This window comes from Morone saxatilis, unplaced genomic scaffold, assembly GCF_004916995.1.
Source record: "Morone saxatilis isolate NCDOM2014 unplaced genomic scaffold, NCSU_SB_2.0 Contig20, whole genome shotgun sequence".
In the NCBI taxonomy this organism is placed as follows: domain Eukaryota; kingdom Metazoa; phylum Chordata; class Actinopteri; family Moronidae; genus Morone; species Morone saxatilis.
In genome coordinates, this window is record NW_023339763.1 from 21,148,114 (window position 1) to 21,166,551 (window position 18,438).

General features: G+C 43.8%; 1 protein-coding gene across 1 annotated transcript in view; it reads left to right on the top strand.

The window, feature by feature from the left end:
- Positions 1-18,438, top strand: part of auts2a (activator of transcription and developmental regulator AUTS2 a) — a 292,397-nt gene that overhangs the window by 183,145 nt on the left and 90,814 nt on the right. The window contains 1 exon segment of the mRNA XM_035666926.1: positions 13,148-13,177. Within this exon segment, the coding sequence (XP_035522819.1) occupies positions 13,148-13,177 (30 nt within the window).

Here is an 18,438-nt window from a genome sequence, read left to right on the forward strand (position 1 = left end):
CACCATCTGTGATGCCTCCCGTTGGTAAGTTGGCAAATGAGTCCTCCCCTCTGCTTTGGGCGTCCGGCCGGGGGGGTTGGAGAAAGAGGAGGGGTGGCTGTGGTTGCGGTGAGGGATGCTCCCTGGTGTTTCAGAGAGCCACTCCATAACACTTTCCTCATGAGCGCTCCTCGGAGGCTGCTGGAACGTCTCGGAGCCATCTGGGGAGAAGTGGAGCGTGGCAGGGAGCAGCTGGACGCTTACAGCTGCTATTTAAGCCCTGGCAGCAGAGTTCCATATCAGTCAGTCAGCAGGAAATGCAGGAGCACAGCAGAGCCAGAACCTAGCTCACAACACTGAGCTCCTGCTCCACACTCCTGACATGAGGTTGTTTCTGCCCTTTACTCACTAAAATGTGGGAAGAAATAAGCAGCATTTCTGTACAGTGTACACGATATATCAGCTATAATTTCATGTCAGAGCAGGAACATTTGTTGCCAAGAAACTGTTGTTTTAATAAGTATTCCCAATTAGTATTCCCAGTTACAAAAAAAACTTTTAAAAAGTTTATAAGGAAAGCTGTGAATTATATACAGAACTTGAACATAAGAAATACGGTAAATTTAGGGGAGTGTATTTGATTTACTGGAGATTACAATCTTAAGGGATCTGTTGTATATATAACTTGTATTAGGTGGAGAACGGAGGTGCAAAACCAGGAACATGTCATGTTACCTTAAAATTAAAGATGTGAAATTGTGGTTTGTCGAGGCTTGTACTTGAGATGTTATCTCTGGGGCAAAGACAAGGTGTGAACGTGGTCTAGGTCAGATAAAGTGAGGTAGGTCACATTACACTCTGGAAACTCTTGCTCAGGTGTCCGCAGTGTAGGCCAACGTGCAGCAGGGCCTGGGGGTGGGTGGGTGGAGGGGGGGTCCTGGAAAGAGCACATGCCATGCCTGGCCTGGGATGCCACTGATATCCCCCAGGAGGAGCTCTCACTGGCCCTCAGCAGATGACCAGCAGAAGTCTGGCAAGCTCTGCTCAGCTCAGAGATAATGTGGTGAAATGTTTTTCTTTACCCACATGGGCGTCTTTGATAAGTGGGTTGTTTCAGTGCACTGCCAAACCCAAGAGAGAATGTATTGGGTGAAAACGAGCGCATTCAAAGTCATTGTAATTTTCTTGGACACTCAGTGTTAATATATTATGCCAGCTGTAGTGCTCCAGGGCAGCAGTCTCTTACCTTGGCTGTGTGTTAAAGTGATGAATGGTCCATCAACTTCACACCACTGAAGCAAACCGCAGAGTTCACTTCAACCATGACATTGCCCACAGAGATAATATCATGTTTAACATATCCTGTACTCTCACTGTTCTGAAAATATACTTTGTTTAAATGTACCCTGAGGAGATTTTGACCACTAGTGTCGCTGAAGAGCTGTGATTTCATGAACGCAATCTCACAATGCAGAGGACAGTTACCCAGTAAAAGTAAAAAAAAAAGCAATAGTTTGAACTGTTTGAAAATATATATATTAATATGTCAATACAGCCTTAAGGATACATACAACATATTTTGGTGAGAAATGCTAGATGTTAATGGACATTTCTTGTTTATAATAAAAGTGCTTTTAACTTGAAAAAGCTAGTTAAAAAATGAATGGAACACATTTTTCTGTGTTACACAGTGAATTTTCAAAAATATACTTAATTCACAAATGTCTCCAACTTGCATATAATATAACAGCTGGCTGATAATTATGACCTACACTAAAAAGCAGTTTACAAGAGGTCTCTGGGAATTTGTATCATCACTGTTGCTACTTTTGTCAGCAGAATATAAAAATGTTGACCTTGTGTCTGTCATCCATCTCTTTCTCTTTGAACCACTTCCCTGTTCTTCTCTTCTTTTCTACCTTGTTTCTCCCTTCCTCACTATTTTCGTACTCCCTGTGAGAAGGGGGGGTGGGGGTCCTTGCTCTGCTGACCTCACTGTTATCCTTGTCGTGACAGGAAACATACATCATAGTGGGGCCTCTAATGCGAAACACATTCCGCCGCAACTTGATCAAAGCCAGGCTGCCTGGACAACAAAGTGCCCTGTAATGCCATATTTTGACCATTTAATTGGAGAGTAATTACGGCTGACAAAATACTCCAGTGATTTTCTCCCCTTCTCTCCCTCCCTCACTCCCTCTCCTTCCCTGTGTCTTTGGGCTGTAAGAAAGCCCAGAGAGGGGTTGTCATAAACTATGTGGGATATTGTGTGCTGAGTTGGCTTGAAAGCTTTTGAGTGGAGCTGAGGGTAGGTCAGTTTTTATTGGAGCACAATCGCTTATTCAGAGACACTATAACAACACACAAGAGTAGCAGTAACCAGTGGCCTGTAAAAACACCAGTGCACCACATGACAGCTGACCCTCACTCACTGACAAGACACCAGTCTCCCAAAAAAGCTGTGTGCGATTTGTGTCTTTCTCTTGTCTCTGATAACACAGGGTAAATAATGGCAGTTAGCTGAGTTCCCTAACCAGTAATTCACTAAGCATAGATGTTTGAGCAGCTGACCCTGAAATCTCAGCTACAGAACAAAGTTTTTTAAAAGATGAGAACCTTGGCAGAGAATACTGTGTAGTCAGATATTTCTGTGAGTGTTGGCAGTGTAGTACACAAGTTAGAAAATCATTCCAGCTAAAGAATAGAAGAAGATGTGAATTTGATGCAGATGTTGGTGTTTTATTGTGTTCACATTGCACTAGTTGTCCCAGATTGCTAGGCAAACATTTTATCCATGGGTAGTCTTTCATTCTGAAGACCACCCCCCTGCTGGGGCAGTCAGTATGAGCGTACAGCCTTGAGGTATGAGCTCTGTGGTATTATGCTGTACAGAAAACAAACAGAAAACACATGAAACTCTGCAAAACATTACAGTTTGACAAAAGTCTGGAAACTCTGTTAGAGCACAGATCAAAAATCCCAAGTTCCACTCACAGTTTGACTTAATGTTTGCATACTGCTAATGGTTTCACAGAGCAAAACGAGCCATAGCAAGTTAAAACCCTCAACACTGCAGTCCTTTTACTGTACTAATCTTTGGTCAACTCCAGGAGCTATCCTTCAGCTGAGCACAAGTTTAGCTACAATTCTTTCTGTCATCCTGTGATAATGTGGTATGATCCAGCCTGTTGACAGGCTGTTTACTGCTGAAAAGCAACAGACAAAACCTGGAATTATTTTTAAAAAGCAGAATTGAGGAGCCTACAAAAATATCAACAAGGCTTTTTAAAGTTGACATTTTATTTGTAATTTTCTCAGCAAAAGATGTGCAGATATGGAACATGTTCTCTACATGTAGGGGCGACTGTGGCTCAGAGGAAGGTTGTCGGTTCGATCCCCGGCTCCTGTCGCCACATGTCGAAGTATCCTTGAGTACCTCTTGATGCTGTGCATTGGTGTGTGAATGTGTATGAATGTGTAAAAGCGCTTTGAGTGGTCGGTAGACTAAAAAGGTGCTATACAAGTACAGGTCCATTTACCATTTACCCCAGACATCCTTTTGTCCCCTCATTTCTGGCTTCTGTCCTTACCTGTACGCCTTTGTCAGGAGATTAAATCAGGCTTTGAGGGACAGAACGGGGCTGCTGGTATTGTGGGAGGTGGTGGATGTCAGATGGCTGGTCTGTGGCTTTCAGCCTGCTATCGTGCTCTACCACTTAGCATGCTAATTAATCCCAACCAAAGGGCTGCGTCAGTCACCCCACACTCCACCAGGGACGCTCCCACTGGGCTCATCCTGCTTTAATTGAGCACGTTTTTCAGAAGCCCGCTGTCCCTGGGATTACATTAGATCCCTCTAATTCACCCAGCCTGCCACCGGCGTGGGCAAAGTGAACGAGAGAGGGAGGGAGCGGGATGAGACGTAGAGCTGGGAAATGTATAAATAAACCAAACAAACAAACAAAAAACCAGACTGAGTGTTTATTAACACCCCTGGGATGAAAAAGGAGGTGAGTGCAGGAAATCATTAGCGCAGGAGAGTCAAACTAGGCTCGTTTGATCTCGCTGATGGAGGAGCAAATGTAATTTAGCGCGCTGCGAGTAATTTGTTTTAGCAGTTAGCATGGGTTCCTTTTAATTTCATTTTGCCTGGCATCAGTCTTTCAAATTAAATATTTTTATTTTGTACAAAGCGGATTTTTGTGAGCCTCAAGGCTCAAAGACCAGCCCTAGACAACAACTAATGTTTATTCATCTTCGCTTGTTTGCATGTGCGGTAGACAGAATCTTGACAGGAGTGTGTGGTGTCGGCTTTTATTTGACTACTTGCTGTATAATGAGGCAACTCAGATGTACACTGCGACAGCTAGCAAATCATAGTAGGAGAATAACAAAGTGTTTTTGTCACTGCAGCTCTAATTATTTGGAAGACGGTGCTGATGCGGCTGCATCTGTTTTGGTGTTTCACCTTATGTCCTCATTCTGCTGAAAGTTGTTGACTGTGCAATCTGTTTATGAAATCAAAACACCATTTTCAAACCCAGGTTGCTAAACAGTTCCCAGCTAATGACATCCAGCGTTCACTATGAATATAACATGTAAACTAAATAAGCTGTCACCGTAAATTTTATCACAAAGTTAAAACTGACTGTAGACTGTCACCTTGCACACCTTTGCTCCCGTAACTGATTTACAGATATAATTTTCATGATTAATTCAGTGAGGAGCACTGAGGGATCAACCTCTCACCTGTGGGGCGTGGCATAGTGTAAGAGCAGAAGGGGGAAGTTTATCTCAGCCTGTCAGGGTGTTGCCACTTAATTGCTGCTTCCACCCATGACACAGAGGAAGTCCTCCCCTGCATCAGGGCCAGCTAGTCTCAGCTCGGATGAGTGGGGAAGAGAGAGAGGAGTCTTATCAGCAGGAGATGCCTGGGACATTGTTGCTCTGAAGCACCTTATCAGGCCTGTGTTCACAGCATGTGGAGCCTGAGCACCTGCTCTAGCTGGCAGCAGAGATGTGAGATGCCCTCCTCTGGTAACAGAGAGGCAGCGGAACAAACAGGGTGGATCGTTTTGACAATGAGCTGCAATCTGAGGAAACATGGGCAGCCATTTTGGATGCATGGGAAGCTTTTATAAAAAGAGTTAAATGCTCTTTTTTTGAAGATACATCAGAAGTAGCTCCTGGAAAATCCTTTCAAAATAATGCATTTCCTTCAGGATGTATTACTATGTATATTACGCAATGGTAAACCATAGTCAGCTATGTAGAACATTAGTATATATTGGAAAATAACAGAGTTCTTGTCTAAGTAAAACTGATCTTGAGGTATTGCATTCCTAGCTGCCATTACATTCTGATAAACAACATGTGCTCTAATGTGAGGGAACTCTATGTATCTCAGCTGTGTCCCTGGCAGAGCCTGCAGGGGTTGTTAGCATTGACAGCACCGGTATTTTTGTAAAAGACTTCCAGGCAGATTGTTGGCAGAGCCTGGGCAGTTTCTCTCAGACGGGCAAAAGCTGGCTGCAAGCCTCACAGCCTCCTCCACCTTGCTCCCCTTCCCGCCATCGCAGACCCAGAGAAAGAGCTTCATGGAGCCTTATAATGATACGTGGCGAATGTGCAGCACTGGGGTGATTGTTAACGGCGGCAGCTGCGCAGATAGCCTGGATGATGGAAAATCAGTGGGACCTCATTTTGGTTTGCCAGTATGAATATTAATGGCTCGTTTCCAGGCCATGGCTAATGATGAGGAAAATTCCCTAATAAAAACTTGATGTGATGGGCAACGACCCGCGGGGTCACTGGAGACAGTCAAAGTTAATAGTGTGCCATCAGGTGTGAGGAGTTAAGTGATTAGAGGCACAGAACCTAATCCTGATGTTTTTTCCCCCCTCAGCTATGACTCACTGTGGAGGGAGGGAGGGAGGGAGGGAGGGACGACGACTGGAAGGGGGAGGTGAGGGGAGCAGATGAGGTTTATATCTCTTGACAACAGTGGGTTGCAGCCCGTTGTTAAGCATACATCCATGTATTCAAGCCATGAATGTTTCAAGTAATACTAAAGGTGTCAGACAGAGATTGTTTTCTATAAAATTGCTGCATTGTGCGAAATATTATCATATTTCATAAGGGATATGTGTTTTAAGGGATAATAGCATATGATATAAAATAGGGCGAGCTGTAGTCAGGATAATAAACTTCTATAAATCACTATCACTATAAATCACTATTTTACAAAGTAAGCCAATCTTGTCTAAACTGAAAGTCAGAATTTATTGATTTTACTTATAAAATTAGAAGATGAAAGAATTAGAAGACAACAGTATGAATTTGAAGTAGCATACAGTGCCAGTTTATGGTATTTGACAGTCGACGCGTGGTGCTATGCACGCATTCTGCACTCCCCATCATAGCACTTCCTCTTGTTCAGAAAACATGCAGGAAATACTGCTTCTTTAGGAACACTCCACAAATACTCTAAAATGAATTGTTTATGTGTGTGGCCAGATTGCTGTAATGGAGATGCCAAATCAAATCATTGTTAATGTCTAGCATGTGGGGTACTTAAAATATACACCAAGTGAACTCTTCTCAGGGGAGTCACCATAACTGTGCAAACAATGCAATTTGATGTATGTAATTATCTCAAAATCCTTCTATTAATCTTTGATTATTCCAGCATCTGCTTTGTGCCTCAGTCCCCTGTTGGCTTATGGAAACAGAGTACAGAGTTGGGGTGAGGCAAGGTGTGTGTTTGTGGGTGTTTGTGTATACACCCACACTGCAGCTGTGTCTTATGTTTTTTCATTTCCATCAGATAACCAGTAAATGCTTCCCACCCCCAGGCGCCTGTAGCCGGGAGAAACGCGCTGAGATGATTCGAGAAGGAGCAATACTGAACTTGGTGCTTGTGTAACAAATGGATTTTTAAGAAAGCAAAGTGCTGCACCTCTCTGTTCCTTCCTTCCTACCCTGGTCCTTGTCAGGTGTCTGTGTGTGTGTTGGGTGGGTGGATGGGACTGATCAACAGAGAGGTTTACCCTGCAGCAACATCTGTTTCTGCCAAGCATCACTTCAGTAGTATGCTGCCACATCTCCAGTTGAGTTAAATGTCCTTTCTTCCTCCACACTCAGACAGAAGCAACATACACATACACCACTGGTATGCCTTCTGATAATATATTTTCATCCCAGGCATACAAAGGTGTGTGAATGTGGATGTGTATCTGCATTTCAGACAATGCTCCTTGTCACTTCGCTGCTAACACCTCAACATAAAGTCCCTATGCAGACATTTCAGAGCCAACGTTGTGATTTTACATTATTGGCGCTATTATAATGTAAATTATTAGAGATTTAGCAATATGGAATTAATCATAATATTGAATTATTAATAAAAGAGTCAGGTTTAGAAAAGTAAGTCAGTTTGGGTACTGTCCAGTGACATAAAATATTAAATGAATGCACTCCAGAGTATTGCAACCAGAGGTCACAAACTATAAAGTTCTTATTATTTTATGGAAGGCTTAATTTTTCTCCCCCATCATCCTTCCTTTAGCTTCACTGTCCCAGTGATGGGATCCAGAGTTTGCGGTCAAATTGAATATCTTCTGGATAAAGTTTTACATTTGAAGGGGAAATTGCATTCAGATGTTGGCCCGCTGCATTTGGCCTAAGCTGCACATGTGGATCAGACCTGGTTATATTAGTCCAGACAGAAGTCTGGTCCTCCCTGACGAAACATTCTTGGCTGCTGAAAGAGGCTTTTGCCTTATGTGACTATATAGACTGTCTCAAACACTCAAGCTCTGTTGTTTTCTTTTCCTTGTGGTTTTTTTTAGGTCTTCTCTTTCCTACCATACTTTTATATGACAGTTGGACATCAAGCAGATGCTGTAGAAATTATATGTTCGATGTCATCGCAACAGAACCCTGCTTATTTTAATGATCTGTCCCAGTCAGGCATGTCATGTTAAATTTCCTTCCACTCACTGAACCTTTAGGTGTATTTACTAAACTGTCTTTTATGGATACCTTTTTATGAAATGTGTGTCTGCTTGGCTTATTTCTAAAGTCAAGTAATCCCAGAGTTTATTTGAGGTTCAGTCCAGCATGAAGTCAGTCAGTGTGTGTTTGGCACAATTTTTTTCATTATGAGCAGTGGTTACCACTGACTAAGGAAAAGGGGCTCTAAAGGTCCAGTGTGTAACATTAAGAGGATCCATTGGCAGAAATGGAATAATAATATTCACAGGGTATGTTTTCATTTAGTGGTATAATCACCTGAAAATAAGAATCATTGTTGAAGTTTTCGTTACCTTAGAATGAGCCGTTTTTTATGTACAGCGGGAGCAGGTCCTCTTCTACAAAGTCTGCCCTGTTGAACCACCATGTATCTACAGTAGCCCAGAACGGACAAACCAAAAACTAACTCTGGGTAGGCCCTTTTGCATTTATCGCAAATTTCATGGCCACCATAGTTTCTCCTACATGTTCAGAAGTCTGAGCTGTATTAAAATGGTTACAGTCTCCAGTTTCATTGCTAGATGCCACTAAATCCTACACACTGGTCCTTTAAAACTGCATGAAGCTGGCGGTCATGTTACCAACCTCAAGATTATTCCCATTTTTTCTAAAAAAGTCTAAATTTGTTGTAGCCAAGTCGGTTTCTTTTTCTTTTTTTTTTTTTACTTATGTGTTATAAGAAACTAATTTGAGAGCGTATTGTGACGGGACCTGCTGCTGCAGCTTTGTGTGCCGAAGCAGGTGCTGTGTAGCAAACCCTGAGCTCATCAGTCTCCTCCTGCCCGGCTGTATTTGTTGTTCCTCAATTCGCAGTGGCGGGACTAGCAGACTGTGTAATGTGTGGGTGAGAAAGAGAGAGGGATATGGGAGGTGTGAGTGGGGGATTTGAGAATAAGCATGGCACAGATTCCCATTTCGCCACCCTGGTCTTCCTCTATTCCCCATGAATAATGTGGCACAGCCCCTACCCAGTGGTAGGCCAGGCATGCCGCCATATCAAGCTGTGGTTGAGAGTGATGCGTCCAGCTTGGCGAGTCTGGGCTCAGCCACATTCTAGCCCCACAAACCCCCCACACTCTCCCACCCCCATCCCCAACCTGCAGAGAGGAGCACTGGGCTCCAAGATGGCAATCAAGGCTTGATTTGCCAACACATTTCCAATGATTAAAATGTAATTAGCACAAGCGAGCACCTCCTCCCCAGCTAATTTCCACGCACGCTGTGACAGGCAGGCGGTCGGCGGCACCCAGGCCCCAGCAGCAGATGGAGGAGGATGCAGCGGAAGGCGAGAAAACCATTTTGCCATGTGACTGTTTGCATCAGAAAACCATCAGGATGCGCAGCTATATCAGGAAGGAGCTGTTAGGAGGAGGGAATGAGGAGCCCTTGACGACAGCACATCAAATTGGCACTGTCAGAGCTGACCCTGGCAATGGCTGCCATCCTTCATGCTGTCTTTCCAGCTCCCAGGCATGCAGACAGGTTGGCTTCTTCCCTGGGCTTTAACCCCTTCAGCCATCCTGCAGGACAACCTGGCTCAGGCTGATAAACAGGCACAATCCTTTGTGCAGCGTGGTGCTTTAATGAACCCCATATCAACTATAATTAATTCTAAGGTCGTGGATAGGAACCAGCATAACCTGAGGCTAATGTCACTCAAGGGGGCGACAATGCGTATCAGTCACAGATCCAGACTTAAGAAGATGCCATTTAAGAAAATATTTGAATAGACAACTTACACTGGCGGATGAATTATAATAAGCCTGTTAAACACACTCTGTTTGCCTTTAGAAATATCATTTACGCATGTCATTTTTTTCTTGATTGACTTAACATCTGTTAGTATTTGTGGACCAGTAGATTTCCAGAAGGTTATGTTGGAAAAGGGAACATGGCATACTTGCTTTGCACGCATGCTCGTGTGATGTGGTTACCTCTTTAGTACAGACATTTTTCTGCGGGTAGCTCTGGCAGGAGACTTTGATGAGGCCTGCTGCTACGGACGCTAGCATAGCAGCATCATTTAGCATTCAGCCCGTGGCTCCTTATGTTCCCCTTGTATTGGGCCAGTATTACTCTCAGCTGGAGAGGATTTAGAACAAGAATAATTTACTCCTTATTTCAGACCAATATAAACAAAAGGCTTGATGCTTGGACAGAGCGTAGGGAAATTTGTAAGAGCACTCAGCCAAAAGAGAGGCCCGGGTGAGAGCAGAGGGGCAATCAGAAGTGCTCCGGATACAGGCCAACATCAACAGCTCTTAGAGCTGAAGCTAATGTTTGACATTCCTGTGTTACTTAAATTTAACACTAGGGTCTTGCTGTACAGTGTAATGCTGGTCCTGTGTAAATAGCAGTGGGCCTTGGTAGGGTATCACTTTTCTTTGTCAGCCCCCTCCCAGGACTAATGGTTTCCTTATTGTACATGGCTGTTGCTTTAAATAAGACCCATTTCCTACCCAGCCTGTCAGAGAGCTAACTCCACTGATCTCAATAGCCCCATTGTTGTGTTTTTTTCATTCTTTGGTATAATGTATTCATTTTTCATTCTAAACTTCTGACACATGTCTTTTCATTAGACATGGCCTCTCAAGATTGGTATAAAGTGTTTTTGACATTACAGTTAACCATAGCTTTGCAGATTTATTCATACTCACCCGTCAGTAGCAATAACTGAATTTTTGAGCTCATGCTTACCTCCTAAAACAATGCCATACCTCAGTTATCATTCATGATGTTTCTAACTGCCAAGTGCAAAGCCAAGACTTTCTAGCTTTCCGTCTCTGTTTCTAATGTAAGAATCAGTAAGTAGAAATACAAGGAATGAAAATATTCCAGATATGCAGGGATTCCTCTCTCCTGTCTCAGGTTGCTTTATGCATGAGGCAACGCATTAGTTCACTATGATCACTTATCAGTGAGTGACAGCTCTGACTTGTTTGTATGCCTGAGATGTGTTTTTATCTTTTAGAGATATTATTATTTGTTACTTTTTGCTCTATACTTAAGCAGCAAGTTCGAGGGAGCTTTGGCGTCTGCTCTGTAAGGACAATCAAAATTGCCTGCCCTCGCCTGTCAGGCCTGATCTCAGGATTTTTTACTTTGCTCATTATAAAGGTATTTCCATTTTATTAAGTTTTCCCTTTTTTCCACCCTTTGTCGCTCTGGGAAATTTGCATACCTCTATTCCTAGGGAAAAAAATAATGACAGCAATTTCTTTTCTTTTCTCTCCCCCACTAGCCGTGTGAGTGCTTCGTTTAGTGGCACCTGCGAAAGCGACAGGCGCGGGGATGAGAAGTGAAAGAGAGCAGTTGATTAAATCATCATCAAGTCGCAGCACAGAAAGTCAATTCTGCTTGCCGTCTACAATGATATCCTTTTATCTTAAAGTAATGAGCTATGGCACTTTTGCATCGGGTAATACGATGAGTTCCATTAGCATGTTCCATTTGCTTCACAAGCAAGGGCAAGTCATTCCAGCCGGCTTCTATCTTGGCAATCAAAGCAATTGGCTGCACAGCCAGGGAACAGGGGAAAGGAGGGAGAGCAAAAAAAAAAAAGGAACATGAGAAAGAAAGGCTAGCAGTGTTTTTTATGGATCACAACACAGTGGAAAAACTAAAATGATGTCCATTATTTGAACCCCTTGCATGCCTGTGTTCCCGGGTGTGTAGTGTGCACAGGCAGAGAAGCAGCTAATGAGTGCTCGGTTGCATTACTGTTGTCACATTCTGAGAGGCCTGAATACATGGAAGCAGTTGAGATGGCTAATACTGCTCAACAGATTTTGTCTGCCGCTGCATTAGTCAGTCCTGTGTGGGAGGCGGCACGAGAGAGCGATACATGGCCAACATGCCTATTTATTCACAAGCTTGAATAGACGTGCATAAATGCACACAGTGTGCAGCTTTTTGTATTACACAGACATTCAAGTGTAATCAGAATCTACACTCGTCTTTCATTACCCTTATTTATTCTTCCAGCTGACAGTCTATAGGGCTGCTGGCTCTCTGCACACTGTATTAAATGGGGGATGGAATGTTGTGGGTGGTGGAGAAAGAGAGTGAGAGAGAGATGGAGAGCAGGGAAACGTCTGAGGAGTGTTTGCCCAGTGCGTTTATTGCCTCTGCATAATTTATGAGCTGCTGGAGCTGACCATCATGGCAGTGTGCCGCGGGCGGCCCCTGGGGCCGTGTGGGACAGGCCTGTAAATTGGATGCTATGCTCCTGCTGAGCTCGCAAGGCCCCTTTTTACCGTCCAGCCTCAGAAACAGACCAGCTACGAGCCCAGCCAGCTACCTTTGAGCTCTGCAGGGCCCCAGATCAGCAAAAAACAAGAGATGGAAGCAAAAAAAAGAGGGAGAGAGAGAAAAAAACGGCAGGGTTTTCTGTCGCTCACTCCCTGGGCTGTCAATCATTTCACCCCCTTCCTTCACTCCCTCCCTACTTTAATCGACACCCACCAACCCCTCCCTGCACTCCCGGTCCCCCCGCCTACACACACACTCACTGTGCCAACCCCTGCCCATATTCCCCCCCAGTGCCTTCTTCATTACCGACTCCAGTGCTTCTCTGCACCTCAGCCATATGCACAACGTTGAGGGCCGCCAGTCACCCAGCATCACACTAATTAGTTGATAAAGAATTAAGTGGACCTTGAAATTGAAATTGGAAAGAAAAAATGAAATCTAACCACTTTTTCCTCCCTCCATTACAAAGTTCCCTTCCTCTTCTTGTCATTTCTCCCTTCCCAGCCTCAAGCAGGAACAGACATCATGGAATTATAATTCTAGTGGCGGTTAGTGTTTTGAGATTCCAGCTTCGTCTGAATTTCACATAGGTTTCATTGTTAACAAGGACACAGCTGCTCATGAGAAATTTGCTTTGTTTCACATTCCAGTGCTTGTGTCAGTTAATGAAGTGATCTGATGATATTCAGACACTGAATATGAGTATGTGATAAGTTCAGCATTAAAAAGCTGATAAGATATGCCATTTACAAAGGTAAATTAGATTATCGCACTGACAAATGTGTTGAAACTGAATACAACCCTAGCAGGGATGGTTATAAAACAGGTATAGACATATTATTCCTCATTTTCAGCTTTGTCTTTTTTTCCTGTTTTTTTGCAGTGTGACAGCGAGAGTGACCAAGATGACAAGGTAAGCCAGCCATTCACTGTGATTTTTCATATACCATTAAATGTGCTTGGATCATTTCTTTATCGGGTTTCGATAAGATTCAAATATTAGACTTTCTTAAAGCCTGAGAATTTAATGTAATTAGAATTAAACATCCTGTTAATAACTTGCTGAGAAAGCCTTAATTAGCTGTGCATTAATTATAAATGACTTAATGATGTGCAAAATCTAAATCGAACTGTTCTGGGTTTTTAGGATTTAGATGACATTTAAATGAGACTGCTGTGACAGCCAGGGTTGAGGTTGCAGACTTTCTTTTGCCTAAAGCCTAGCACTCACTATCCTATCTACCGTATGAAGTACTGCGTCTGTATATTTATCTATCTACCTTTCTTCATATCTGTATATCTGTCTGTCTGTTTTTAAGACATTCTTTTGCTAATATAAAATAAAGCAATAAGAGTAATTGCTTATTTCTGTTCCTATAATCTCAATCGATTATAGCTACATTGTTTGTTGGTCTTAAAAGTATAGTTGTACTTTTTTAATAATGGCTGCCACATTTTTAATCAATTACAATATCTAAGTGTATCTACAAGTTTGTTTTTAGCCATGTTTATAGTATTTAGTGCAGCTCCATTTATAATATCCAGTTTGAGTGCACCTCATAGATTCTAAGAGCAGCCATATTATCCAACGACTTCTAAGTAGAGATCTAGATCCACTCTAATGATTTAGTAATACCATTTGCTTGTGGTGTTTAGACTGTGCAGCAAATTGAGTCATTACTCAGTGTTGTCGATTTAAATTGCTCCTGTCTCTGTGGCAATTCCTTTTTGTTTCAGGAAGAGAGAGAGAGCATGGTAAGCTGTAATCCCCCCAGTGACTGTATTAATTCACCCTGGCTCACGTTACGCTCCTGATGAACAGCGCCAACTACACCTTCCTGTCATTGATTAATTGTGTGTTAAAGTAACAGAGGAGTGAATTAGTAAATAGCGGACCCCTATGACAGGGGTTGACTCATGTGTTCTTCCTCAGTGCGAGGGAGTAATTGGAGCTACCACTCAACATTTTTACCCCCTCCTCAGTCCACATCACCTCTGCCACTATCTGCTCCTGCCAGGCGCCGGGCACACGACGCCCACTGCCACTGTTGTCATTTGCATTCTGTGGGCGACGTCTACTTTACAACACCGCAGCAGAGAAGAACACGGGAGAGCAGAGTCGTTTTAATGGGTCAAATGTATTCAGATGAGGACAAACGTGGCTTATTTAGTTTCCCTTCAAAAGCAGGAAATGGAAAAAGTGTTCCCAGGAGAAATCATGTTCTGCCTGGTGTAGAAGGCCTCTGCCGTGTCGGCGGGAGCTGCCAGGCTCTGATAAGAGACAGCTATTCGTATCTCAGAGGCTATGTGCGCACAGTCCAGCGAGTGTGTTTGTGTGCGAGTGTGTGTCTGCATGTGTTGGAAACTGTCAGAGCATTTGCTCATTATAAAGTGACCTGTAGGATGGGCCCTATCCAACATGACATGTTAATGGCATAGTGTGAGACAGGTAGGAGGCAGGCTTACTGTAGTCACTCATCACACAACGCTGGTGTTATTAGCTCTATATGTGTTATCATTAGCTTCTCTGCTAAAGCCCCCATTACTGCCGGTCTTCCTTTCTCTCTGCCAGTACAAAGCAGTCCCGCCAGACCTCAGACAATGAGAAAGAAAAGGTGAATTCTTCTGCCTTAAAGGTCTACGGCATGTGTGAAAAATGTGACATACTTCTGTGTGCATGTTGAATATTTAATAATAAATGTTGTTGATTGTGTCTTCGTGTATATCTCCACATGACTGGTTCCTTATCTACACAAACAGCCACAAAAACTGAGGTGCCCCAGTAGTACACCGGATAGTGTCACCCCATGTACTAAGCCTTACCACAGTGGCCGAGTTCGATTCTAGCCTGCGACCCTTTGCTCCATTTCATCTCCCTCTTTCTCCTTTCTTCCATTTCCTGTCTTCAGCTATTCCTATCAAATAGAGGTGTAAAAGACCTAAAACACACACGCATAGAAACTGAGGTAGTGCATTTCTGCCTCACCATTTACAGCTAATTTCATTCTTATTGTGTTGCAAGTGTAAAACAAGATTATTTGCCTTCTTTTCATCCTATACTGTACAGTGGACCATTTAGGAATAATGGTATTTAAGTCCGCAATGGGATGCAAGCACAAATGAATGCCGAAGAGCCAAAAACCTCCTCTCAAAGCTTTTGCTATCAAGGATGTCCACGTTTGTCTGTTGCTATCCTGTGGCTTGACCTATCTTCCACTCATCTTACATGCATCCTGTCCACTCTCTAACCTTTTGGTGGGTCTAGGCAGGATCAGGTGGTCATTTTTATTAGGGCTAGGGAGAACTGGCATATTCATTTGGTGCGCCTTGTTCCCAGTTACGATGTTCCGCTTTACTGGCAGGAAAGCACACTGAAAAGAGCTCCATGGCCTCAGGTGTCTTTCATGTGCATCCGCCAAAGCACCAATAACATTGCCTTGTTTCATGGTGTAGTTAACGCCAACAGATTTTCCACCATCTGAGACCTTTTAGGGGGGCTGTCAAACATCCCCTTAGCCTCAACCTGTGTTTGATCCACAGCTCTGAAAAACCTCTTTAAATCCTTTGGGGATACGTTTTTTTATGAATGTAACGCACCTTGCCTTTTTAATTCTACTTTTCCTTTTAAAAAATGTATGCGCCGAAACATTCGCTCAACATAATCTTTTTTGATTAGACTGTAACAGTGGCAAATGTCTGCACCTTGTCTTAGCAGTTTTTGTAATATTGTCAAGAGCGCTCAGGCACTCACTCTGTCTGGACTTGCTAATGCTTAAGTGATTTTTGCTAGTAAGTGGCACCTTGAAACTGCCAGTCAAACATTTTAGTATGAGTATCTGCTGGTGCTCAAGTGCTTTTTCCAGCTTAACTGTTCATCAGTCGTGTTACTTAGGCCTTTTGTGAAGACAATGACTTTGTGCTGTAATCTGTGGGACTTTATCACACTGTAGCCTTTTTATTTCTCTTTCCCTTGCCTTTGGGCTTTTTTTTTTATAGAGGCCACACCTTTCCTAAGTGTTATTTACTCGCTCTATCAGCAGCCACAAGCTGTAAATGCCATTTTGAAAATGCTTTGCGTCTTATTAATGGCAATGCAACGGAGTGCTGTAATTTGCTGTGCTTTGCTCTTATTGGAGGCGAGGGATCTAAGTGGGTGCTTTAGAGCAGCCGAGAGAACCTGTTTGTCCTTGACATAAAATAAAGATCTGAACTGGTAATATATTTGCTGTTTCTCTTCCTTTATTGTTTTGCTGTGTTTGCCCTCAGGCAATTACAGCAAAAGAGTCGAGTTTCTCAATCACTCGGCAGCACTGTACATAAAACCATTTTATATCCTCCTCCTCCCCCCCAAACCCTCCCTCTTTCCACCGCAGTGGGAAGGATGAGTAATAAAAAGGAGAGAGCAACTTGTCAGCGTTAAAAGATTATGTGTTTTGCCCCCTCCAAAGGAAAAGAGTAGTGTTTACAGGCTTGAGTGGGTGCTCGCTAGGCCGAGGCTGAGGCTGATTGCACTAGAGTACCCTGTCAGCCAGTGATTTGTCATGTACTTTATCATCCTTGTCACTCTGCAGAGCGTTGTCATAGGTAACGTTCCCGCCTGCCTCCTCCCCCCTACGTGCTTTGTACCCAGTCGGTGTAGGAAATTTGTATTTACTTTGGGGGAGTGTAATTTGTTCCTCATGGATAATATGACCCTTAGCGGAGCCGGATCACGGGTTAGTTGAAGTGATATTTTCCGGTAATGGTAGTCGTACATCATGGCTGTCAGGCCGGGTTAGGAGGCGAGCACATTACAGCTCCATTTTAGCACTGCAGGCATCTGGGATTATTTTCCATAACCAAGTATGACATGACCGCTCTGCGGAGTGCATTAAATTTTTACTAGCTTTTTTCCCTCCCCCGGCAACTTCTGTGGCTTTTCCCCCGGTCTGGGTCTCGAGGCTGCCACAGTGATGGATACCCCCAGAGTCCCAGTAGCCCTGGCCAAGGTTAGCGGGTGTCACAGACCTACACCGCTCCCCTCCATCCAATAACCGGCAAATCCCTGCTCCCTCTGAGGTGCGTGCACACAGGCTCACCACCGCAGCAAACCCAGAGCCTCCACACACACGCACACACACACATACAGAGATACAAAGAAAAAGAACTAGCAATCCCCTCAAGTAGTTTTCACCAAAGAAGGATGGACAGAGAGAGATGGAGATTTGGACATTTGTGTAATACCACCTCTCACCTTCACTTCCATGAGTAGAGATCATCTTTATACATGGCAGTGCTTGTGATGGCAAACAGTGTGGCGCTCCAGAGCTGTTGATTGCTTTCCTTTTCTTTTCTATTCTTTCCTACTCTTCTCTTTTCTCCCGCATTTTGATTCCTCTCTCCTTGGCAGCAAGGTCAGCAGTGTAAATGCCACCTCTTGCCATTGACAAATGGTGGCCCCCCTATCTGATAATCAGTAGGGTCTCAGAGGTGGACGAGCAGGCGGAGCTCATTAGGGCGCCACAGATGAGAAATTAATGTGGAGATTCCAGACCTGGCAAAGAGTTACGCTGATGGGCCCTGGGTGGGGGAGGAGGGGCGGGATGGATGGACCCTGTCTGATGGATGACCAGGTCAGCAGGCAGCAAGACTCCCCAGACAGTCCCACACATACACAAACATACACACACCCACACGCCTGTCCTCCCCCTGTTACCTCCCTCTTTTCCTTCCCCCCTCCAAACCTTCCTTGTAGTGCAGCTCATCCTGCCCCATCCACAGGAGAGTCAGAGGAGAAACATTTCACCCCTCCTCTGACACACTGGTAATTGAATGGAAGCGGACTAATTGACTCAAATTTCCACATACCTTTTTCCTTTTGAAATAAGATGGTGACAAAAGGTGAAAATGTCAGCCTGCCAGTTTGCTTCTCAGGTTATTTATATTCCTTGTCTATGATATTCCCCTGCCAACAGATTGCTTCTTGTTCGTTCTTAATTTACACCTGTTACACCATTGCTGGCAATACACCCTTGCGTTTTTTATATTTACGCTGTGGATGGGATTTATATTTAGACTTATTAAGGCCTCTGCACACCAACTCGTCATCGGAGGCACTTTTCGATCGACTCGAGGAGACGGGAGCCGACTGATCAGTCCGACTGCTTATCTAGCCGACGGAAATACGGCCCGTCG